Source organism: Vulpes vulpes, chromosome X, assembly GCF_048418805.1.
Source record: "Vulpes vulpes isolate BD-2025 chromosome X, VulVul3, whole genome shotgun sequence".
Lineage (NCBI taxonomy): Eukaryota > Metazoa > Chordata > Mammalia > Carnivora > Canidae > Vulpes > Vulpes vulpes.
Genome location: NC_132796.1, coordinates 62,181,984 through 62,209,314, shown reverse-complemented (window position 1 = coordinate 62,209,314; position 27,331 = coordinate 62,181,984). Strand labels below are relative to the sequence as shown.

General features: G+C 33.6%; 1 protein-coding gene across 1 annotated transcript in view; it reads right to left on the bottom strand.

Annotated features, from left to right (window-relative positions):
- Positions 1–1,099: 1,099 nt before the first annotated feature.
- The window catches only part of LOC140596112 (uncharacterized), a 271,369-nt gene continuing 245,137 nt past the window's right edge, over positions 1,100–27,331 (bottom strand). The window contains exons 8-11 of the mRNA XM_072743503.1: positions 19,665–19,786; positions 17,722–19,229; positions 12,657–12,749; positions 1,100–3,723 (exon numbers count right to left, since the gene is read on the bottom strand). Of these exons, the coding sequence (XP_072599604.1) occupies positions 1,100–3,723; positions 12,657–12,749; positions 17,722–19,229; positions 19,665–19,786 (4,347 nt within the window). The remainder of the gene's footprint in view (positions 3,724–12,656; positions 12,750–17,721; positions 19,230–19,664; positions 19,787–27,331) is intronic.

The following is a 27,331-nucleotide window of genomic DNA, read 5'->3' as shown; positions in this document are numbered from 1 at the left end:
AACTGGGGAAAACGTCTCTTTTTTTCTAATGTTAAGGCTTGTATCTTAGCAATGGTATTTTTATTACTTATAATTGGATATTACCCTTAAATTTACACATGGTGGAGCTATAAAACTATACTAGGTATTTATAACTGTTTCCAGAGAGGTGGTTCTCTTGGGAAAATCATGAAATTGTTCTCTATTAAAGTAAAAGCATTAGAGAGATACCAGTTTTGTACTTTCATTTTGGTTATAAGATTATATGCCTTATTTTAAAAGGTACACATCAATTATACATTCTAGTAAAAAAAATAACTTTGTCAAGATGCATATTTATCCACACAGATACTACAATCCAAATGGAATGTGTTTACCATGTCTAATGAAGAATAACAAGACTAAAATTCAATATGTACCAACTTAATTATGTCTCAATGACAGTATGCTGGTAAAGCTTCATCAAAATGAATATTACTTGCTGCTGCCAAAAATAGTCTTCCAAGCACTTAGAAATTTTAGTTTGTGCATGCAATTCAGAGTGCTAGAAGAAACACTTGATAAAGACTAATTAAAAATACAATTTTACTCATTTTCAGGAGAAATAAGAAAATGTAAATTTTAAGGCAAAAGTAGAAAAAGTTTAGGGTTCTTTGTTCCTTACTATTAGGTCACCAAACAAATTAAAATTCTATTTATTTAAATCAGAAATTAGAATATAATGGCTATAGCTGTTTTTGCCAGCTTCCTTATAAAATGGGAGTTTTAGAGATAGTAATTTCAAATGTCTTAATTCATTGGATTTGAGGCTTGTTTAACTTTACTCTCTCTGCAAATAGAGGGAGGAAACCAACACTTGGCCATTGTACCTTTGATGGAGGTAGTAAATGAGCCAGCCATGGTGCAATAAATGCCATTTTTCTATTTATCAGCTGTATGGCAGATGAATCTTTCAAATGGAAAACCTTGTTGCAAGCTGCTGGGGTCAAAAAAGAAGTAATACTGGACATCTTGTCTCCTCTCTTCCATGGTTTGCATATTCAAGTAAATTTTTACAAAGAAGTTATTTGGTCCTGTTCAGTGACCTAACACTCTGAATTATAAGAAATGGAGAAGATATTTAAAGTCTACATTTATATAAACTTACCTTAAAAAATTGATTCACAGCACCTGATGATAGAGCAAACTTCACAACATTTGGTGGTTCAGCTTCTATTATAATGTCAAAACTAGGGAGTAGAATACTTGAATTGGAGTAAAAGTTTAAGTTGGTAGGATCCTTGGTACCAATGGGATTCTGGACCCTGGAGAAATCTTTTATAAAGCCAGATTCCTTGGCATCAAGGACATCCTTGGATTCAGTGATATGCTTAAGGCTAGCAGAATCCACAGAGCCAGCAAAGTCATTGAGGCCGGCACCAAATTTGTGGTTATCAAAAACTGTAGAGTTTATACCAAGCTTAGATAGGTCAGAAAATTCAGAGGTGGTCAAATTTTCAGGAGTGGAAGTATAGTTTGTGCTAGCAGCAAAAGTGGGGGAGTTACCATGAACAATTTTAGCAATGTAGGAACTGGTACTGATTTCCAATTCAGGCTCAGAGAGATTGTTAATATTTATAGTATTAGTAGAATTATATAAATTATGAATATTTGTGGCATCATAATTGGGGTTGGATACAAAGTTGGATACAAAGACATGAGTTAACCTAGGGTCATAGTTAGTGCCTGATTTACAGCTGGTGCCAGCAGTATAGCTAGGGCTAATAGCACCACTACAACTAGTTGTATAACTAGTGTCAGTGACATTGACAGTGGTAACTGTAGAGCTGGGTCTGACAGCATAACTGTTTCTGGCATTATAGTTGGACTTGAATAGAAGGCTAGAGCCTATTGCATGGGTAAATCTTGAGATACAGTCAAGATCTGAATTACAGTTAGGGACAGCTCCATAATTGTGGTCAGTAACAATGGTGGGTTTTGTATCACACATGGAGTCAGCATACTTGTTAGAACTAACAGCAATATTGTGGCTTATAGCATTACTAGGCCTGACATTATAGTTAGAGTCAGAGTCTATTTTAAGACCAGGAACATTGTTATTGGGGCTGAGACTATTGTTGTTGGAAGCAGGACAACTGATGTTGGGGCCAGAACCATTGTTGATGGGTTCTGGGATGTTGGGGCCTGATCTGAAATTTTGGGGGTCAGGGCCATTGTTTTGGAGACCAGATCTATTGATTTTAGAGCCAAGTCTATTGTTGGGGCCAGCACCATTATTGGAATCAGAAGAGTAGTCCAGGCCAGTTCCATTTTGGAGCTCAGAGGTATAGTTTGTATTAGTGCCATTGATGGAGTTAGCAGTACAGTCCTCATCAACACCACTGTCTAGGCCAGAGGTATTGTCTGAATTATTGGTGTGTTTTTCCCCATCAGAATCAACGCTATATTTGGAGTTAGCATCATTGTTATTGGCATTATCAATGTTAGAGTCAGGTTTGCCGTTAGAGTCAGTTCCATTGTTAGAACCACCATCACTATTAGAATCAGCTCCATTTGGAGGGTCAGCACCACCACTAGGATCAGATCCATTGTTTCTTTCTGCATCATTTCCAGCATTGCTATCTTTGGGATCACTGTCATCAGGGTCAGACTTATCTTTGGGATCTTTCTTATCTTTGGTGTTGTTGTCATCCTCAGAGTCTGTTTCATCTTCAGGATCCTTTTCATCTTCAGAGTCTGTCTTATCTTCATGGTCTATCTCATCTTTGAGAAGAAGCTTCTCTTTGGCATTGGCCTTATCTTTGAGATTTCTAGCACTGATCAATTTAGTTTCACTGTCAGGATTGGCCTCATTTTCAAGTTTAGCAGTAAGGTTAAACTTGCCTTCACTTTCAAGGCTAGCATGAAGGTTAAACTTGCCTTCATTTTCAAGGCCAGGAACATTGCTGGTGTTGATATCATTGTTTGAGCCAGGGGTACAATGGTGGCCCATGTTATTTTGAGGATTCATGGGAAAGGTACTGGTAACAGTAGAGCCTATGAGATTTTGAAAAGCTGAGCAACTTTCACAATGTAAATAAGAAGTTGAGCCCAAGGAATACTTAGAATCCTCTCGGTGTAAAGGACAATGGATGCCCACAGGATGCTTAGGATCCAGGGATCGTGATAAAGGGCTATTCCGAGAAGTCTTATGATGTCTAAGAGATTTGGGGCTCAGAGAATATTTAGAATCCAAGGGAATTTGGAGATGTAAACTAGAGTCAGGGTCTGAATCATCATCAGAATTTACAAGACATTTATGAAAGGGAGAATTATTGATTTCCATGGAACATTTGGAACATATAGGAGCTCCAGTATCCAAAGAATATGTGGTATTTCTCTGAGTCTTGGGGTGTGCAGCAGGCCAAGGGATCATGGATACAGGATGGCAGGCAGGTGTTAAGACTTCAGAGGTATAATCCTCAGCCTTTAGAAGAGGAATAGGATTCATTTGAGACTGGGAACTCTGAAAACTTTGTGAGAATCTATAGTCCCTGCAACGAATTTTACATATGGAAATTTTGTGCCTGGTATTTCTGTGATGCTTATTATCCATGAATGTGTTTGGGTTTGGAGAAAGGCTGTGGCTGTGCTTTTCCTTTAACTTTTTCTGTGATTTTTGATTGTCACTGAGCCTTGGAGATACCTCTTTAAATCTTACAATCTTGTCATCACTCAGATATCTTACAAGTTGAATTCTGGAAACTGATAGAAAAAGAAGAATAAAACATGAACAAGAATAATGAAAAAAATCATAAAGTTTTACTTTGACATTCACATTACAAAACAAATCTATGCAAAGGAAAAAATACCATTTTCCTTCGAAAGATTATTGTTATTTGATATTTCAAAAGGAGGTCATGTTCCTAAATTCTTTGCTCAAGAAGGTGTCCTCTTGAGCTTATTAAGATATAAAAAATGAAATATGGTCATTTAACTTATATTTCTATGCTGTTAAGATTCAAAGAGCTTATTCTTTAGGAGATAGCTTATTGATAGGAATTCACTCGCATTATCTGCCCAAAATAAAACTTGCTTAACAAAGTTTGGATACCAGAGATCTATATTTTTTTTTCATTTTGCTTCTATAAATACTAGCAATTTATTATTTCCTGGAATGTAATACCTATAATTTATACAATCTCCATGTTTAGAGACAAAAAATTTCTTTGGATTGACATGTCAGGTAAATAGGCAGAAATAAAACAAAAATAAAAAATGACTTAATTTTAAAAACAGAAGACCCCCTTCTATCATTTCCTCGAGGTCCTAAGGACATTTTTCTTACATTTTAGCACCAAACACAAAATCATACTTGAGAAAGAGTCGAAGAATGCTGGGTGGTAGTTTCCACTTAGAGATTGATACTGACTTTTTAGAAAGAAGGAGATATGTCTTTTCATAAAATTTCCTTTAAGGACATATAGAATCCTTAAGATATTTTTTTAATTGCATATGAATAATCTTTAGGCATTTATAAAAGAAAAACTTTAAATACATTCTGAAAAGTATTCAATAAGGTATGCTATCTGTGACAATGAAGTTTTGTTTTTTTTACTATATAGCCCTCACAGATTTATTTCTAAGAAAGGAGCTCATATTCTTATAAATATATAAAGTCATTATGTTGCTTTTGATAACATGATAGCATTTAGTGGTGTACACATAATGCAAAAGACATGAGATCTTGATAGCGTTTACCTTAATTTTTATAGCAAATACTAGAAAGATAACTATAAATTTTCTATCCCAAGCCAAGTGTCAGTAAATATTGAAAGGTTATAACTATTATTTTTAATGGCTCTGGTCTTCAATAGCATGTATCATATATTTTATTCATACAGTGCTATTATTATAATTAGTGACAAAGACTAAAGCCTGACAGAAACAAAAGGATGATGTAATTTGACTGTTTGTTAAACTCACTCACATTCAAGATAATAATGGAATATACTAAAACAGTTACAAACAATCTGGCTATAAAACAAATGGGAAGTTTATAGGCATTCAAGGTATACAAGGTTCTTAAACTAAATAAAAAGATAACACTTTGAAAAAAGTCATATCAGGAATAAGAGTAGTATCACCAAATTGATTAAAATCTTATCATGTGGTCAGGAGTAAGGCACAACACTAAGAGTGAGATGAAAATCAGATAGTAGTACTAGCTGTTGCACAGAGATAGAGAACTTAAATTATAACCAAGATTTTTTTTTTAATTTCAAGTTTGTATTTAAATTCTAGTTAGTTAACATATAGTGTAATATTGGTTTCAGGAGTAGAATTAAGCCATTCATCACTTCCATTTAACATCCAGTGCTCAACAAAACAAGTGCCTTCTTTAATACACATCACCCATTTAGCCCATCCCCCTACCCACCTCCCCTCCCTCAACCCTCAGTTTGTTCTCTATAGTTAAGTCTCTTATGATTTGCCTCCCTCTCTTTTCCCCCCTTCCCCTAAGTTCATCTAATTCATTTCTTAAATTCCAAATATGAGAGAAATCACTTGGTAAAAAAAATTATAAACAAGAAAGTATCTCTCACTTAATAAGCCTGAAGATGTATCTTTGATTTCCAAAAGCAAACAGATATATTCATATAGAGTATCTATATGAGCATCTATAATCATCAATTTATTTATACATGATTATCTGTACTTACACTTTCAGTGTGGCTACAGCACAGAATGCATAAGATATATGGTGGAGATCTCTATCAGAAATAATCTAGTTTCTTTCTGGGACTGACTGAGCAGAGCATAGATACTGGAGCAGGTAGCAGATAACCTAGCCATCACTCTTTGCTGTCTGTCACAATAGATTCAAGCCTCTGTGATGGCTTTTCTGGGACAAAGGAGAGTAGGGAACTGAGTCAAGTGAAGATGGCTGATAACCACCAAGCTGATAAACTCTAGCCTCTGTGTGCACAAGTATGATGGCTTTTTTTGGCTAGAACGGTGCTATAAGACAAAATGATGGAAAGTAAGGAATCTGAGGAAAAGACAGAAAAACAAATGCTGGATCATGAAGAGAGGCTTTGAAAAAACAGGGATACCTTAAAATGCAATAATATTTGAATAATAAGGGTCACAGAAGATGAAGAAAGAGAGGGGTAGAAAGTTTATATGAACAAATGATAGCTGAGAACTTCCCAAATCTGGTGAAGGGAATAAGCATTCAAGTCCAGGAGACCTCTCAAAGTCATTAAAAATAGGTCAACAACCCACATAATAGTGAAGCTTGCAAATTTCAGAGATAAAGAGAAAATCCTGAAAACAGTTTGAGATAAGAGGCCCTTAACCTATAAGGGGTAGAAATAAGGCTGGCAGCAGACCTATCCACGGAGACCTGGCAAGCCAGAAAGGACTGGCATGATATATTCAAGGTGCTAAATGAGAAAAATAAGCAGCCAAAAATATGTTATCCAGAATAGAAGGAGAGATAAAGAGCTTTCAGGACAAATAGAAATGAAAAGAATTGGTGATCACTAAATCACTACGGCAAGAAATATTAAAGGGGATCCTTTGCGTGAAGAGAGAGCCCAAATGTAACAAAGACCAGAAAGGAACAGAGACAATCTACAGAAGCAGTGACTTTACAGGTAACACAATGGCATTAAATTCATATCTTTCAATATCAGTCTTAATGAAAATGGACTAAATGCTCCAATCAAAAATCACAGTGTATCAGATTGGATAAAAAATAAGACCCATCCATATGTTGTCTACAAGAGATTCGTTTAAGCCCCAAAGACCTCTCCAGATTGAAAGTGAGGGAGTGGAGTCTCCTTTATCATGCTAATGGAAGTTAAAAGAAAGCAGGGGTAGCAATCCTTATATCAGACAAAGTAGATCTTAAATCAAAGACTGTACTAAGAGATGAAGAGGGATACTACATCATACTTAAATGGTCTATCCAACAAGACCTAACAACTGTAAATATTTATGCCCCTGACATGGGAGCAACCAATTATATAAAAACATTGATAACAAAATTAAAGAACAGCATTGATAATAATACAATAACACTAGGGGACTTTAACACCCCACTCACAGCAATGGATAGATAATTTATCTAAAATATCAATGAGGAAACAAGGGCTTTCAATGACACACTGCACCAGATAGACTTAGCAGATATATTCAGAGCATTTCATCCTAAAGCAGCAGAATACCCTTTTTTCTCAAGTGCACATGGAACATTCTCCAGAACAGATGACATACTGTGTCACAATCAGCTTTTAACTGATACCAAAAGATAGGGATTATTCCCTGCATATTTACAGACATTGCTTTAAAACTTGGTGAAAGGGAATAAAGGGGAAAGGAGAGAAAATGAGTGAAAATATCAGTGAGGGTGACAAAACATGAGAGACACCTAACTCTGGGAAATGAACAAGGGGTAGTGGAAAGGGAGGTGGGCAGGGGGATGGGGTGACTGGATTACAGGCACTGCGGGGGGCACTTGGGATGAGCACTGGGTGTTATGCTATATGTTCCCAAATTGAACTCCAATAAAAAAAGATAAAAAGACAAAAATAAATAAATGAATAAAAAAAAGAAAGTTCCTCAAAAAACTAAAAGTAGAAATACCATGTGATTCAGCCATCTCAATGCTGGGTATTTATTCAAATAAAATGAAAATACTAAGTCAAAAAGATATATGTACCCTCCATGTTAACTGCAGCATTATTTACAATGGCCAAGGTATGGGAGCAACTCAAGTGTCCATCAGTAGATGAATGGATAATGAAGATGTGGCTTAAACACTTACACACAGGATTATCACTCAGCTGTAGAGAAGAAAGACCACCATTTGTGATAATATGGATGGACCCAGAGGGCATTGTGCTAAGTAAAATAAGTCAGACAGAAAAAGTCAAATACCATATGATTTCACTTCTTTGTGGAATCTAAAAAACAAAACAAATGAGTAAAATAGAAACAGACTCATAAATACAGAGAATAAACTGGTAATCACCAGACAGGAAGAGGGTAAAGGGATGTAGGGTAAAACAGGTGAAGGGGTTTAAGAGGTTCGGACTTGCATTTATAAAATAAGTCACAGGGATAAAAAGTACTTCACAGAGAATATAGTAATATTGTATTAACTTTGGCGACAGAGGGTAACTACACTTATCAAGGTGAACATATCATGACATATCTAATTGTCAAATCACTATGCTGTACCCCTGAAATCAATATAATTTTGTATGTCTGCTATACTTAAATTTAAAAATAAAAAAAGAAATGTCAGGAAAAAAAACTTGATCTCAATCATGAGAGAAAATTTGGAAGGAATACAAATACATGGAGGTTAAAGACTATCCTACTAAAGAATGAATGGGTCAACAAGACAAAGGATTAAAAAATTCATGGAAGCAAAATGAAAATGAAAATATAACAGTTCAGAATTTTGGGATGAAGCAAAGGTGGACCTAAGAGGGAAGTATAGGATAATATAGGCTTTTCTCAATAAACAAAAGTTTTAACACAAGTTAATTTTATACCTAAAGGAGTTGGAAAAAGAACAGCAAGTAAAGCTTAAATCCAGCAGGAGAAGATAAATAATAAAGATGAGAGCAGAAATCAATGAAATAGAACCAATAGAAGAGTAGAACAGATAAATGAAACTAGGAGGTGTTTTCTTTGGAAGAATTAATAAGATCAATAAACCACTAGCCAGAGTTATCAAAAATAAAAGGGAAAAGATAAAATAAATAAAATAATGAAATAAAAGAGGAGAGATAATCCAAACTGAAAGAATACAATTATAAGACCAATGAAATATAAACAATTATAAGAACATATTATGAACAACTATATTCCAGCAAATTAGGTAATATGGAAGAAATGGATGCATTCCTAGAAATATATAAACTACCAAAACTGAAATAAAAGTAATAGAAAACTTGAACCGATCCATAATCAGCCGGGAATTTGAAACAGTAATAAAAAATCTACCAACAAACAAGAGTCCAGGGCTGGATGACTTCCCATGAATATTCTACCAGAAGAATTAATACTTATTCTTCTGAAGCTATTTAAAAAAATAGAAATGGAAGGAAAACTTCCAAAGTCATTCTATGAGGCCAGCATTTTTTAAAATAAATATTTTTAAAGGTTTTATTTATTTATTCACGAGAGACACAGAGAGAGGCAGAGAATTATTACTCAGCCATCCAAAAGAATAAAATCTTACCATTTTAGCAGTATAGATGGAACTAGAGGATATTATGTCAGCAAAATAGTAGAGAGAAAGACAATTATCATATGATCTCACTCACACGCGCGGAATTTAAGAAACAAAACAGAAGATCATAGGGGAAGGGAGGGAAAAATAAAACAAAATGTAACCAGAGAGGGAAACAATCCATAAAATCCCCTTAACCATGGAAAACAACCTGAAAAAAAACAAAACAAAACAAAACAAAACAAAAAAAAAAACAACAACCTGAGGCTTGCTGGAGGGGAAGTTGGCATGGGGTTGGGGTAACTGGGCCATGGGCATTAAGGAGGGCAAGTGACCTAATGAGCACTGGATGTTATATGTAATGGGTGAAAAACTGAACTCCACCCCTGAAACCAATGCTACTCTGTATGTTAATTGTATTTAAATACAATAAAATTTTAAAAAGAAATAATCTAAAGCCTTTTACTCTTTTTATGAGTCTTAGAGGAGGAGATAAAACGAATAAATGACAATAAAGTAGAATCTTCTTGACATTATCAGAGCAGAATAGCGGTTTCTATGTGATTTAGAGAACTCAATATAGTGTGTGTAAGAATGAGCATTGGTTTTCAGTCAACAGCCTATGTTTGAGAATCTGGTTTTGTCAGTATTAGTGATATGATTTGGGCAAGTTATACAACATTCACAAGCCATAGTTTCTTCACCTTGAAAACAATTATAACTACTGTAAAGTTGTTGTGTGGGTTAAATGAGATACTATATAAATGTTAGATATTTCTACCTTCCCAATATAGAAGAATATAATATTGTTGAGATTGTTGTGCTAGTCTTTTTCCCCTTTTGAATCTTACATATAAACCTAGTGACTAGTAGCCAATTTTGCACTATTATGTTAATTTTCCTAATTTTCTTCTTTTTTTAAGATTTTATTTATTTATTCCTGAAAGACACACAGAGAGAGTGAGAGACATAGGCAGAGGGAAAAGCAGACTCCTCACAAGGGAGCCCGATGTGGGATTTGATCCCTGGACCCCAGATCATACCCTGAGCTGAAGGCAGACACTAAACCACTGAGGCACCCAAGAATCCCAATTCTCCTAATTTTCTGAAAGTTAGGAAGAACATGCTTGTTTAATTACAGGAACTAAATTTTAGGCCTTTTAAATGTATATATATATAGGTTTAACACCAATTATAATTCCAAGAAGTTCAATACCTGTATTTCCCACAATATTTTGTAGAGTGAAAATAAAGCATATGTATCATAAAAAATGTTGTTACTAAAAGTGATATTTATTTTAATATAATTATGGAACATAGTTATGAAAAGAAACTATTGACACAGGAAGATTATGACAAATTCTTAAAGTGACAATTATAATAATAATAATTGCTAATAGCTTGAAACATAATGATATTCATGACATTAACTTTGAAAAAAGACAATATTTACATGAAAGGAGACAACTTTATTATTTTATTTTACTTATTTATGTTTAAATTTAGTTTTTAAATTTAAATTCAATTAATTAACATAGTGTATTATTATTGTCTCTTCAACAAGTGGTATTGGGTCAACTGGACAATCACAAGCAAAAGAATTAATTGTTCCCTGAAATCACACCATACAGAAAAAAGCTAACTCAAATGCATCAAACAACTAAATGTAAGAATAAAATTATTAGAAAGCAACATAGTTGTAAATCTTTGCAATATTAGATTTGGCAAATGGTTCTTAGATATGGCATCCAAATTATGAACAAGAAAAGGAAATAACAGATAGTTTGGACCACATTAAATTTTAAAAGTTTTCTATTGCAAAGGACATCATAAAAAAGAAAAGACAATCCATAGAGTGGTATAACATATTTGCAAATTATATAACTGATAAAAAATCATGTAATCAGTATATATAAAGAACTATTATAACTCAGTAACAAAAATAATAAAAATAAAAGAATATAAAAGAGAATCTGAATAGACATTTATCTAAGGAAGATATACAATGGTCAAAAAGCACATAAAATATGTTAACACGATTAGTCATTGGGGAAATATAATTAAAAATCATCAATGAAGTAACATTTCACATCCACTGGAATGTCTAAAATAAAAAAGTCAGTGGCACCTGGGTGGCTCAGTTGGTTAAGCATAAAATCCTTGATTTCAGCTTAAGTCATGATCTCAAGGTTGTAAGATCAAGCCCCTGGTCTGGCTCTGCAATCAGTACAGAGTCTGCTTGAGATGGTCTCTCTCCCTCTCCCTCTGCCCCTCCCCAGGCTAATGCATACTCTAAATAAGTAAGTAAATAAATAAATACAAATTTTTAAAAAATCAGATAACAAAAGTGTTTACAAGGATGTGCAGAAATAGGAATCCTCATAAAATGATGGTGGTAGTATAAAATTATGTTGTCACTTTGGAAAACAGATTGGCAGTTCCTCAAGCAATTAACTGTGGAGTAACCATATGATTCAGCAATTACTCTCTATGCATATATTTAAGACAAATGAACACATGATACAATATGGATTAACCTTGAAAGCATTATACTAACTGAATAAATGCAGTCACAAAGGGCCATATATTATATTATTCCACTCATATAAAAAGTCCAGGATAGTGAAATCTACAGAGACAGAAAGCACGTTAGTGGTCCCTTAGGGCTAGGGGAAATGGAAAGGGTAGGCAGATGAAAACTACAAGGCACAGGGTTACTGCTTATGGTGATAAAAGCTTTCCAAAAGGGATTGCTGTGATGATTACACATATCTGTGAATATACTTAAAGCCACTGAATTGTATAGTTGACTGGATGAATTATATTTTAGTAAAAGTGTTTTTCCAAAAAAAAAGCAAAACAAAACAAAAATGCTCTCCATACTGAGAATCAATGAGCCTCCTTGATAGACAACATCTCACACATTTTGTCATCATCTCGTGATGAATTAAATGAATCTTGTATGACTTCACTGGGAAGGGACCCTTGGAACCTTGTACCTAGTTTCTGTTAGTTTTCACTTTATGTGCCTTTTCTCATTGCTGATTTTATTCTATTGAGTGATCTTTTGCTGTAATAAATTTTAACCTTGAGTACTACTGTATGCTGAGTCCAGTGAATCATCCTGGAGAATGACTGTATCTGGATATTGCCTTGGGGATCCCTGATATAACAAATCTTAGCCTAAATTTTTCCAAATATTGACAGAAAATATATAAAATCTGGGCACCTGGATGGATGAGTGGTTGAGCATTTATCTGCCTTTGGTTCAGGTAGTGATCCTGGGGTCCTAGGCTCAAGTTCTGCATTGGGCTCCCCATAGGGAGCCTGCTTCGCCCTCTGCCTGTGTCTCTTCCTCTGTGTTTCTCATCAATAAATAAATAAAATCTTTTTTTAGAAAGAAACTATATAAAATCATTAAGCAATTTCTATTGACTATACTCACCACCTCTGTTATCAATTTGTTGTACAGAATTTTGTTCTTCAGTTTTCTTTCCTTGGCCAATTGGAGGTGACAGGAAAATAGGCCTCCAAAAACCTATAAACAAATAGACTCAATTATTTTCCAATTCCTAATAAAATAAAATTGTAGAAAGGAAAAGTTTATATGATTCTGCAGTGAAAAAAAATGTTTCTGATAATACTATTTTTCTTCAAATACTGTATCTATTAATAATGGGGATCTTCCTCCCAATTTTCATGGAGTTTATTATAGCAATATTGAAAACTAAGTTAAAAATATTCCACCATAGGGGTGCCTGTGTGGCTCAGTTGGTTGAGCATTGGACTCTTGATTTCAACTCAGGTCATGATTTCAGGGTTGTGGGATCGAGCCCAAAGTTGGGCTCTGTGCTCAGCATGAAGTCTGCTTGAGATTCTCTGTTCTTCTGCCTCTTCCCCTCCCTGAACAAGCACACTCTCTCTTTTTCTCTCAAAATAAATATAATCTTTTAAAAAACATTCCACTATATACTAGTGATAGATTTGCTTCATGTAAAAATTCAGCATATCTTCAGTTCACTTTCTCTAAAAAGTTTTGTAGACAGTTCTTGTCCTAATGAAATACTGGATATAAAATTGCCAAAGAAGTACCCATTAGGATGACTGCTGTCAAAAATGCAACAAATAAATGTTCATGAGGATATAAAATAGTATAGATATTGAAACCCTTGTGCACTGTTAGTGGGAATGTAAAAAGGTATAGGTATTATAGAAAACAGTATGGCAAATCCTCAAAAAATCAAAAACAGAATTATCATACGATCTAACAATTATTCTTTGATTTTATGTCCCCAAAATGAAATCAGGATCTCAAAGAGATATTTACACACTCATGTTCATAGTGGCATTATTTACAATAGCCGAAAGATGGCAGGTACACAACACCAACATCTACCCAGGGACAGATAAATGAATAAACAAATCTGGTATATCCATATAATAGAATATTATTTATCTTTAAAATGGAAGGAAGTTCTGACATATGCAACAGCATTGGTTGCTGATTGAAAGAAGACAGGCACAAATACACAAATACTATATATGATATGCTTAGTCAAAATCATAGAAAGGAAACAAATCAGCATAGGGGACAAAAAAGAGAGAGAGGCAAACCAAGAATCAGACTCTTAACTATAGAGAACAAACTGATGGTTATAAGCAGGGAGGTGGTTAGGGGGATAGGTTCAATATGTGATGGAGATCAAGAAGTGCACTGGTGCTGAGCACCAGGTGTTATATGGAAGTGTTAAATCACTAAATTGTATACCTGAAACTAATATTACACTGCATGTTAACCAACTGGAACTTAAATAAAAACTTAAACAAAATCATAGAGAAAGTAACTAGAAAGGTGGTTGCCAGGGACTGAGCAAAGAGGGAAATGGGAAGTTACTGTTTAATGGTTATAAAGTTTGTTTCACAAGATGAAAATAGTTCTGGAGACTGATTGCACAACAATATGTACCTACCATTGAGCTTTACACTTTAAAATGGTCAAGATAGTAAATTTTATGTTATGTATATTTTACCACCATTTTTTAATGAAAAAATGTTTAAAAATAGGCTATGGTAGAGTATGGGGGTGAGAATATACAGAAATATGTTCATGTCAAACAATGGAGATTTCAGTTCAATAATGCCAAAATGATAGTACTTGGTATAAAATTTTAAAGTACAACAAAAATTCTAAACATCATTATAAAAGCATAGAAATTAAATAAATGAGTTAATATTATTAATGACCTTTATACTACTCTCAGGAAAGGCATTTTATAAAAAAGATAAAAATATGGTTTGTGGGATGGCTGGGTGGCTCAGTTGATTAAGCATCTGCCTTTGGCTCAGGTCATGAGTCTAGGGTGCTGGGTGAGAGCCTCACTTCTAGCTCCCTGCTCAGCAGGGAGCCGGCTTCTCCCTCTCCCTTGGCCCCTCCCCCACTCAAACTCTTTCCCTCTGCCTGTTTCTCTTTCTCTCTCAAATAAATAAATAAATAAATAAATAAATAAATAAATACATACATACATACATACATACATACATAAATACATAAATACATAAATAGAATCTTTAAAAAAGCACCTGTTTTGTAACCAACTATTCATTAAAAAAAACTATTGTCATTTAAAATCCATAGACAGGGGAACAAAAAAGGCCCAATTTTCAGCCTGGGACATGCAGCAAAGCCGGTTTTGCTATCTATGATAAGGCAGCTAGAGAAGGGACAGACACAGTGTTAAGCTGACTTTAGGTAAGGAGTGTGTTGTTCAATTCAAAGTGAGCATAGGTAGCACAAAGAGCAATTTTTCTATACCTATAGGCTTCAACTTTATTTCTAGGATTTTACAAATCACATTTAGCCTATCAGTTTATATTTTTAATATACAACAGCTGAAGATTGGTGAAAGTAGCTAGCAAAATTTTGGTTTTATGTATGAAAGGGCTTTAACTATGGATGAACCATATTCCAGTGTATGTTTTACACTAATAATAATCCACAAATTAGATATAGCTTAACTGCAAATATTTAAAATGTGTCAAAGCCTTTATAAAAAATTGGGCTCAGCTAAAGTGTAATTAATTGACTGGTTTCATGTGGATTAATATTATATTCTCATATTATAAACTTCATGAAGTCACAGACGTACTTGAGATAACATTAGACTCGGAATTTCTATCCTCTAGTCTAACTGCTAATTACCTATGTGACATTTAGGGAAGAAGTCTGCTTGAGCCTCAGTTTCCTCATTTTTGAAGCAGGTATAATAATGCTATACTGTGGCTGCTCTTTCTAAACTTGAAGAATATGAGGTTAAACAAGAGTTGAGATATAAGTAACACACTTAAACTTGATTAAGGACTCAGGCTCTGGAATCCAATAAGCTCTTGTTAACGTCCAGAACAACTCACTTGAATATTTTAGTTTCTCTGTTGTCACTGTAAAATTGGGATAATACATTCAGCTTAGCTGAAAGATAGTATGTCTTCATGTTTAACAGCACAGACTTTGGAGTATGGTTTCATGTCCTGACTGTCATTTATTGTGTTACCTTGGTTAATTACACAACTTCTTTGTGCCTCAGTTTCTTCAATGGTAAACTAGAAATGATAATAGTGCCTACCTCCCAGAGTTGAAAGGTTTTAATGAATTCATATGTTTAAAACTCATCAATTAGTATTAGTTAATTTGTGCTGGTGAATTGGCACTAACAAATTATTATGTGTAAACTGCTTAGAATTGTCCATGACAGTGCTATATAAAGCTTAGCTATTATCAATAAAGGATAGAATTTAGGTGTAATAATGCATGTGACTTGTGTGAAGCATACTGCTTGACACTCAGTATTAGATGGTTTATTATTTTCACAGTAATGGACTTTGAAAGCCTGAGGCACTATATAAATTTAGTATTATGCTTTTATGTTTTTATCATAATATACGCCGAGCATGCAGTAAGCATTTGATTGACAAAATTTTACAAAGCACATCAATAACAATGCAGTTGAGTCCCTTAGGAGTAGTTATGGTATTTCTCTGGACGTTTATTAGATGTTGTTTGAAAATATCAAAAACTGAACCTGGATGAGAAATGTGAACCTTTACACCCTCCATGCTGATTAATGCAACTCTTACAGCATTGTTAATACTGCCCTGTTAGAAAAGAATGATGTTGGATCAGGAGAGAATTAACTTAATGTTACAAAATTTAAATCCAGTGAATACATTGTTTTAATTAGGGTTTGGCCCCTCTTTGTAAAAGGTAACACCTTTCACCACTCTACCAATATGTTGCCTTATAAGAGGATCTCAGAAATTCATTTCTCCCATTACTTTATCCTTTCTAATAGAATTGCATGTCTAACTAACAATCAGAGAGTTTTTGTCAGATAATATAAAAAATGAGGTGAATACTTTCCTCTGACTGTTCAAATAAAATATTACACATTTAATCCAACTAAATTAATGGCTTGAGGATAAATGTACCTGATAACTAGGGAAACACCTGAATAGCAATTTGTGTAGTAAATGCCCCAAAATATATAGTATTATTGGATTTAATAATCTTAAAAAATATGATATGAAGAAGTCAGTATTATATAAAACAAATTTCAAAGACATGTGTAAATACATATTAAAATAGGAAACATTGATCATACATTATATATATGTACATATATATAATTTCAAAAACTCTATTTTTGAAAACTCACTGGAGTTTATTGAAGCACAAAATTTGTTATATTTTCAGAGGGAAGTTTTCTTATGAATGCTTAGGCATCAAGTTCTTAATTTTCTTTTCATGCTTTGAATTGTAAGACTGTGGAAAATGACTAGTATGAAGAAAAACACTTTATGAAATGATAATAGTTCCTTTGTCATAAGCATACCTTAATACCAATGGCTTAGGAAATGAAGAATTATAATCATTTAGTGTGATAAAGTCAATGTGACTAACAAAGTAAATGTCAACTATTGAGAATTATAGAGCTTTCATAGTAATTTTGAAAGAAGCAAGTTGGATATTTATATAGTTAGGCTTGGATACTTCTTTTCATAGCAACTAATAATGGGGAAAATTTATGAGCAATCTCTATTCACCCATTCTTAAATAATGCAAACAAAATTTAATGTGTTGTTTTCTAGGCCCTATAACCATCTCTGTTAATAACTCTCTAATTTTTTTTCTTTTAAGAAGAAGATAACTAAAGAGAGATGACTTACCTAATTTTTTAAAAAGATTTTATCTTAAGTAATCGCTACACATGTTGGGTAGTGTGTACAACCCCTAAGATCAAGAGCCAAATGCTCTACTGACTGAGTCAGCCAGGTGCCCCTATTTGTCTAATTTTTAAAAGTGAATGGAAATCTAAGGTTAAAATACCTTTTCTCTGAGTTTCTTATGAAATGATCTCAGCCTCAACTCTGTCAAAGCTATTGACATAAGCATCATCCTGTTTTTAATTGTACTTGTAAACAAGATGGTTTCAAAAGCCACACACATTTAAGCTTACCCTGAGGACGATTACCCTTCTTGCGAGCACCAAGCTGTTGTGCTTCATTTTCTGAGTCAATGTCGTGTCTTTCATTGTCAGATACTGTCTTGTGCTCTTGTTCACTGTCAGGCCATATGATATATCTTTCCCTCTCTTCATCCATTGGAAGTTTCTTATTTTCAAATATCAAACACTGTTCCTTCTCCATCTCCATCATCTGTGTTTCACTTTCAAATTCATCTTGATATTTTTTGATTTCAGATTTTGCTAGATATTTTTCAGAATTGGAGTCTATTTGATGTCTTTCAAAGCTATCCTGATGTTTTTGAAGGCCATCTTTAAGTTTTCCAGAGCTACGCTGAAGTCTTTCAGACCTAAATTGATATCTTCCATAGCTATCCCAATGTCTACCAGAGTCGAAGTCTGATTTTTGTTTTTCAGAGTCAGTCAAGAATCTTTTAGATTCAAACCTAAGGCCCATCCAGAATCTTTCCAAGTCAGAGGCCCTTTGGCAATGTTCAGCCTTCAACACGTGTTCCACAGCATCAGAGACTGCCCCCAGGCTTTCAGAATCTAAGTCCATTGTACGTTCTTCAGACCAAGAATCCATCCAGTGCTCCTCAGTGTCAGTGCTCAACTGGAATGTTTTGGCATCCAAGACACATTTCACAGCTGCTGAGGCTAGCCCATATTTTTCAGAGTCTGAATCCATCTCACATGGTTCAGAATCAGAATCCATTACATATCTCTTAGATCTAATCTCTTTCTGGTGTTTTTCTTCCACCATCAGAAGTACCCCAGAAGCAGAAGCTGAGTCCATTCCATCTCCATCCAGGTCTGGGTCCATCACAGACCTCTTAGAATCAGAGAGCATCCAGTGTTCTTTGGTCTCAATGGATCTTTTTTCAGATTCTATCAGGCGTTTTACAGAATCTAAAGCTATTTGGCATTTTTCTGCCTTCAGCAGATGTTTCACAGATGCAGAAGCTGTTGGACATTTTTCTGAGTCTGAATCCATCTCTGGTCTTTCACTGTCAGAGTTCAGTGCATATTTTTCAGAGTCAGAGTCTGCCAAGTATTTTTCTGAATCTGAGTCCATCCAGTATTTCAAAGGGTCAAAGTCCACCTGGTATTGTTCAATTCCCTCTAGTTGTTGCTCTGACTCCATCACATCTTTCACAGAGCCTGAAGCCATCTGCCATTTTTCTGCTTCTAGTAGGTATTTCATAGAGTTTGAGTCCATGGGACATTTTTCTGAGTCTGAGTCCATGCCCCATATTATTGACCCAGAGTCTTTTGAGTGTTCTTCTAAGTCAGAGTCCAAACCAATGCCTCTATCAGAGTCAGAATCAATCATACATCTTTCAGAGCCAGATTCCAGTGGGAGGGTGTCATTTTCAATTATTGTTAGGTCTTGGAGACTTCTGTCATCCAAAGAACCAACTGAAGTTTCAGAAATTTTTGTATCAGAAACTTCTGTTTCAGACTTGCTCCCTTCATCATTTGACATAACTGCTCTTTCATTACTTAAAGAAAAGACAAACATAAACACCTTAAAAATATTCATTAGATGTTAAATGTCAAATATTTTCTCTGTTGCAAACTTCCCTATAGGAAAATATTATAAAGTACATATTTTATCTATTAGAGAGTAGAAAGCAAGAAACACCACCAACATTCTATTCTTGTGAACAAATTGGAAGAATAATAGTGTTAGGTGGATTTTGCACTTACTTGTGTTTGCTCTTATATTAACTGTTTTCCATCACATGAAAGTAATAGCTTGCCTAGGATACTTCCTTGCAATGTACTATTTTCTTGTCTCTGTCTAAATAGTGTATTATTATTTTGGGAATTGAATATCATCTTAAAAATGCAGTGGAGACTAAAACAAACTATTTATATATTCTACTCAAAGTTAATATTGTATGTTTGTAGATCTGGTTATTAGAGAGGCTTACCTTGGAGAATTGAGCCTTTTAAGGGAAAAATATCCAAATTTGTCAGATGCTATTTCAATTGGAAGGGACACATGTTGAAGTGAAAATATATGTTTACTTGATGAACTAGTCGTAGTTACTGGCTGCGAAGCAAAAGCAAAATAAATCATAAACCAAGTTATAATTTCTCAGTTGCATTTACCATGAAACAGAACTCTTAGGAATTTTGATTGAGGGAAGGATATTACTTCATTAGCTTCATTTGTGCTTAAGGGTAAATCATGGTGAGAACCTCTTCCAAAGTAAAACTTCAGAATTAATATTTAAGTATAAGAGCAGACACAAATACATTGTGAGGTGTCTTTCTATCCTCTACTTTTCTAAGAACTAATGGCTATTTCCAGTGCTGCATTGGTACTCTGTTACCCAGTCCCTTGGTTGCAGGTAGCTGGAATTTGACCTAAATTGGGACAGGTTCTCTTTCCTGGGGATTTAGAATTAGAATTCAGAAGGTTTTTTTTTTCTTTTCTGCTGGTTGCTTGAAATGAAGACAGGCAATCTCATGCATTACAGAAAAGCAATGTCTGTCAGATGCCTAAATAAGTAGAAAAAAGTCAATGTGCAGAGAATGTGAAGCATAAAACAGCCATACATAAAGGCAACTGAACCAAGAGATCATATATCTCTAGAAGAACAGATGAAAACAAATTTTTATGTGGGTTCTTGATTCCAGTTCCTCCTAAGTATTAACTTTCCTTTCTGCCCTTGAGTTCTCTATGGTAATCATGATCCTTGATTGAGTTCTTACTATACCCTTTTGTTTTTGCTCAAGCTAGAATGAGTAAAGTTTTGTTCCTTTCAACCAAAAGGATTTTAATAGACATAATAATTGCTATTAATATTTTTTGTTAGCTTCAAAGTAGAACATACCTAACAAGTGTGTCTATTAGACAAAGAAGGAGTCCAAGCACAGGAGAAGAGAAAGTTGACAAATGATCAAAATGAATTTTATCTATGCGAAAAGGACTTATTCCATTTTTCAATGAAACCTGAGCAAAATATTATAGACTTATAATATGTCATTTAGGTATGATATAACAAAAATACTTCATAAGCTTTAATATACTATATAATTGATTATTATAAAAGATTTGGAATCTCCTGTCTCAGCATATAATTGTAAGCCTCTGATGAGATAATGATTAAGAGAAAATACTCACTATGAAAACTGGTAAAGACATAAAATGTAAAAGATTAACATAAGAAATAGAAAGGTAATGTTGGATTTATATAGCAAACAACCATGAAAAATATTTCACATCCTAGGGGAGGTAAATAACAAATTTCATGCGCCTCTAAACATTGATCTAAAACATGCCAATACTCAGAATTTCTTTGACTCTTATTCTCAAATCATAGTAATAGCTTTTCTGCTATGATTGTACTTCCCTAGTTTTCATCAGCTTGAAAGTCAAGACAAAACTAAAGAGTGAGGAAATATACAAGCAGATTTTATTCAATTAGACATAATATATGCCTAATAAAATAATATTTGTCTTTGTAAATTGGTAACTAATATCCTTTCATGTATTAGATTTATCAGGATACCCAGCTTCTTGAGGAACTACAGATCATGTTTCTAATCTTTCCAAAAGAACGTAGGGCAGCTACATATTCTACTACATTGATTTAAAAATCTAACAGAAAATACAATAAATATGGAATTCACGATGGTTATTTAGGATTGGCATACTACCTGAAGTTTTGGAGGCTTTGACTAGAACAAACCTTTATGTCTGCCTTTTAGAACACTGAACCAAATATCTTGCTTAGCAAGAAAACTTTCAAAGATAGTACAGAGCATCAGAAAGTTTAAATGTTCTTTCTAGTAATACCACTTTACATAGATGACACTTTTGAAATATATTTCTTGCTAGTTAATTAAACTTAAACTGACATCAAAAGAAGGGGAAGGATGTTTATAAATTCATTAATTAGAACTCTGTAAAAGCTTATCTATATCTCTAAGACTATGTTTTCCTGAGAACTATAATTCTGTACAGTACTGAGAAGTCAAAATTACTGTGAAGACTAAATTCAATTAGACTGTTAAATAAATGTCTCCAACTAATGAATCTGTAAAAAGTTGCCCCTTCTTTCTAGAGAGTTGCTTCTTTCCTCTAAAGAATATTAATTCTACAGTTTTATACTCTACACTAAACCAATTTTCAGTTAAGCTGTAAGGCTCTGTCCAAAAGTTTATATCCTTGTTTTTCTTTTATTTATATCTGCTGTTTTTACTGCATCTTATATAGAACTAAGTTTTAACTTCATTCTATAATCTTAACAGATTAGTTTAGTCATTAAGATGAAGAAATTTATTAGACCATTTCCTGATCTGATGACATCAGTGCCATGCTACATACCTATAATATACGAGTGTAACCTAATTAGCCATTGTTCTAAAAGAAATGGTTTCATGGGTTATATAGGCCACAGAGTGTAAAAGGTGACTCCCAGGTGCATGGGGAATATGAAAATAATAAAAAGTTTCTATTAATAAACAGTATTATACAGAAAACTTTTTCTCCATAATCTGTTTTTTTTAGTAAAAAGTATCATTGTATAACTAATGTTAATCTTTAATGCAATTAGCATGAAAGGAAGTCAAAGCATGTGATTTGCAAAATTTTGAGAATTTTAAGGCTTAAATAGGAAATTTAAGGGGAGCAGGGATAGCGCATGGCAAGGAGCCATTTATTTATTTATTTTTTCTTTCCTTAAAGATTTTATTTATTCATTCATGAGAGACACACACACACACAGAGAGAAAGAGAGAGGCAGAGACACAGGCAGAGGGAGAAGCAGGCTCTATGCAGGGAGCCTGACATGGGACCTCGATCCTGGGTCTCCAGGATCACACCCTGGGCTGAAGGCGGCACTAAACCACTGAGCCACCCAGGCAATTTTATTTCTAAAAGAAGTAAGGCCTGTACTCATGAAACTTGACTCTTAAATCATTCATTCTCCTTTTGGTAAACTATTCCCACCATTGTACATTGTATATTTCCCTAGAGGTTTACTTTGGGAAAACATCACTAGTAAGAATCCCCATTTGCAGCTTAATGTCAAGGAAAGAAGCCAGTATATCCAAGTATTTTCAACAAGCACCCTAAGTAAGTATAGCCTAGTTTAAGAAAAAATGAGCTAGATGAAGAGCTGGCAAACTATGCCTTGTGAACCAAATCCAGCACATGATTTGTTTTCATATGCCCTAAGATCAAAGGAAGACTTTTACATTTTAAAAATGTGAAAAATGTAAAATGCAAAAAGTCTATTAGCCCATCAGTGAGATCATTTCCTTCAATAGTTGAGGACATAGTCTCTTGGCCTTTAAAGCCCTAAATATTTAAGAAATAAGTCCTTTACAGAAAAAGTTTGCCATCCTTTGAACTACATGATTTCCAATAGCTTTTATGACTCAGAGTCCATGAGATTATATTTTTAAGCAAGATTAAGAGCCCGTTTTAAGTACTCTGAGATGTTTTTTCTACGTAGAGAAATGATCAATTTGCTTAAATTTCTGAGAGTTCAGAGGCTTCTTTGTATCTTTGATGGTGCTAAAGTCATAGAGTAGTTTGCCCTTGGAGAAATTTGTGACTTATACATCTGAAAATGTAATTTGTGAGTTGTCTAAGAGGGATTTTCTGTGGATCCTCCAGACTGAAGAAAAAAATGACTCAACTTGCAAACACTATATAGGGAGAAGCCTTTTTATATTAAAAGATTTTGTAGAATTATAGAGTGCTGAACCACCCAAGATTTTTCCCCTACACTTAAAAGCTAATTCTAAGAGATGTCAAAATAATTAGGGGGTAACTTTTAATAATAGACTCTGTTTCCAGAACAGTAGGAATGGGGATCTCACATCTAATGGGATGTGGCTACAAAGACAGTGGATAACAAGTATAACTTCTCTTTCCCACAAAATGAAAGCTTTTCATTTTAATTTTACAAGCCTCATAGTGCAACCTTCACCCAATGAGTGAAATAACTGGATATAATATAAATTAATCACTTCTTCATTTGACAATGTTATCATTACCTACTAAAATCTCTTTTAGTCACACGTATTTTGTCAAACTACTCTATAACAAATGAAAGATCAGTACTGCCTAAAATGATCATAGATCTAAAAATGTAAGAGAGTATTTCTAGTTACATGCCAAAGAACAATAAAAATTATTATAATTACCCTCTCCTGATCTGATTTTTTTCTTATTTCATATACATATACAATTGTTTACTCAATTTTTTTCTAGTCACCTATTACTTTGGCAATATGCTTGAATTATAAGGTATATATAACATGAATATGATTTTATTATGCATACATAATCCTTTATACTAGCAATTCTCAGGTTTCCATCAACAATACCATATTTACAGTTTTATAAATATTTTATAGTTAGTATTTCATGTTGTACTCTTACAAAATATATTGGAAAGGACACTCCAGAGAAAAGTGAATTTATAATAGATGCCAAGCAATCTATAAACAAGATATTTTTATTTTAAAAAGATTTTATTTATTAATTTGGAGAAAGAGTGAGATAGAGATAGAGATAGAGATAGAGATAGAGAGAGAGAGAGAGCATGAGTTGGGGGAGAGGCAGTGGGACAGGAAGGGAGAGAGAATCTCAAGTCGACTCCACACAGAGCATAGAGTCCAATGCGGGGCTTGATCTCATGACCTCGTGATCATAATCTGAGATGAAATCAAGAGTTGGATGCTTAAATGACTGAACCAACCAGGCACCCCAAACATGATATTTATTTAATTTTTGGACTGCCTTTTAGTATTTGTGATTGTGAAAGTATAAGATTATAAATTAAAATAGATCTGTTTTTATGTAAAACATATTTATTCTCTATAAAAATTCTCTATAAAAGATTTTAAATGTGATACATCTATTAGATTAAAGAAATTTTGATAAAAAACTTCACATCAGTATTGCCTTGGGTTGTCTCCCAGATATTTCCCAGTACATTTATCATATTATAGGAATCAACCACAGGGATATGGTTAAGTATGGGCTATGGAATTAGACTGACTTAGGTTTGAGTTTGGACTTTGCTATTTATTATTGTGTGAGCTTAGGGAAGTCACTTAACCTCTCTATGGCTCTGTTTCCTTTTCTATAAAGTGAGGATAAAAGAGTTGATATGGCTTCTGGGCAGCAAGGGAAACAATCAACTTAACTAAAAGACAACTCACTGAATGGGAGAAAGATATTTGCAAATGACATATCTGATAAACGGTTAGTATCCAAATACATAAAGAACTTACACAACTCAATGCCAAAACTAATCCAATTAAAATGGGCAGATACAAACAGACATTTCTCCAAAAAAAGACATATAAATGGCTAAGAGACACACGAAAAGATGCTCAACATCACTCATCATCAGGGAAATGCAAAACTACAATGAGATATCACATCACACCTGCCAGAATGGCTAAAATAAAAAAAATGCAAGAAACAACAAGAGTTGGTAAGAGTGTGGAGAATAAGGAACCCTCTTGTACTGTTGGTGGGAATGTAAACTGGTTCAGCCACTGTGGAAGACAGTATGGAATTTCCTCAAAAAATTAAAAAAAGAACTACCCTATGATCCAGGAATTGCCCTACTGGGTATTTACACAAAGAATACAAAAATACCCTAAAAACAAAACAAAAAAACAACTAATTTGAAGGGATACATGCACCCCTATGTTTATTGCAGAATTATTTACAATAGCCAAACTGGAAGCAGCCCAAATGTCTATATATAGATGAATGGATAAAGAATATGTGACACACACACACACACACACACACACACACACATACACACACACAGAGGAATATTAATTAGCCATATAAAGAATGAAATCTTGCCATTTGCAACAAAATGGATGTAGTTAGAGGGTATAATGCCAAATGAAATTAGTCAGTCAGAGAAGGACAAATACTATATGATTTCATTCATATGTGGAATTTAAGAAACAAAACAAATGAACAAAAAAAAGTGGACAAACAAAAAACCAGACCCTTAACTGTAGAGAAGAAACTGGGGGTTGCCAGAGGGGAGATGGGAGGGTGAATTAGGTGATGGAAATTAAAGAGTACATTTATCATGATGGACACTAAAAAATGTATAGAATCATTGAATCATTATATTGTACACCTAAAATTAATATAACACTGCATGTTAATTATATTGGAATTAAAATAAAAAATTTAATGAAAAGAGTTGATGTGAAGATTGCGAGAGATATAATTGGATTACAGAATTATAATTGTTTAACACAATGTTTGGTAAATAATAAGGTACTTTATATGTACTTATTGTTATTATTAATCATGTAGTGCCAAATTATCTTTAAGATATAATGTAGCTAAGAGAATTCTGCTCTATAGGAATTTGACTGAGTATTGCTTAGTATTTTACTGAGTTAAATAATAAGTATACTATAGGGCAGAAAAAGTTTAAAACATTTAGTGACATAGAACAGTTTTTGTTGTTATATGCCTGCTTAGGGAGATAATGGGCTATGTGACTCATGCTTTGTCTAATATTCATTAGAACTTTTCCCCTTTCCAGTTAATTTCATTTATATTTATTTTGTTGTGTTGTATAATTACAGAAGTAATTTTCATCCACAAATTAAAAAGATTACATTCTAGTTGCTTCCTAGAATAGCTTTATATTTTGATATAGTCAATGAATAACAGGTATGTTATAATGTATTTTTTAAGGCTCAGAGGACTAAATTTTTTTAAAAAATAGATTCTCCTTTCCCCCTCAAATCAGACAACTCCATATAAGAAGTAAGATGCAGTAGTTAGACTTCATAGATTGGTGGTCTGATGTCATGAATATTGGTTCAATATGCTTATGGAAATTGTCCAGCTGTATCATTCCACAGATATTCATGCTTTCTGAAACACAATTAATCAGTCTTTTTTTTTTTTTTTTTTTACAATTAATCAGTCTTAAATGTACTTTCTTAAATGTACTTTAGAGCACAGGACTGATGTAGGAGTAAGTTCTTCAACTGACAGTTTATGGTATGTTTGTCATTACATGAAAATGTTAGAATATATAAATAGCTAAAGAAAAAAGATGTTTCATATTCACAAGTACAAAACCATAATTACTAAAGCTATGTATTACAGTTATGTTGATTCCACTGTTCAAAACTATGAGTTTGTTCGCCTAAATATTTCATTATGAACTTATTACAAGTGTCAATAAATGTGTTGATTGAATTTGACTCCCTAAAATAAAATGTAATATTTGTGAGCATATAATAAGTAATCTATTTAATTTAGCCATTAATGACCTAAATTAAGATAGAAGCACTTAAAGGAAATAAACAGTTTTTCTGGTGAAGAAAACTAAGCAATATAATTGCTGAATTTTCTAATTTTTCCTCCAAGTGTTACAGTTCCTATAATATTTCAGATATAGTTCTTTGTGAATTCCATTATAAAATAAGTTTAAAAAAATTAAAACTTAAATTAATTCTACCAGTTTTTATAAAATCAGACGCAACTTTGTAACATGATATAGTTTTTATAGTTTCTTTTCATTGCTTTCTCTTGGTTCTTCTGTATTATTGGTTAGTAGCAAGAGAGGCT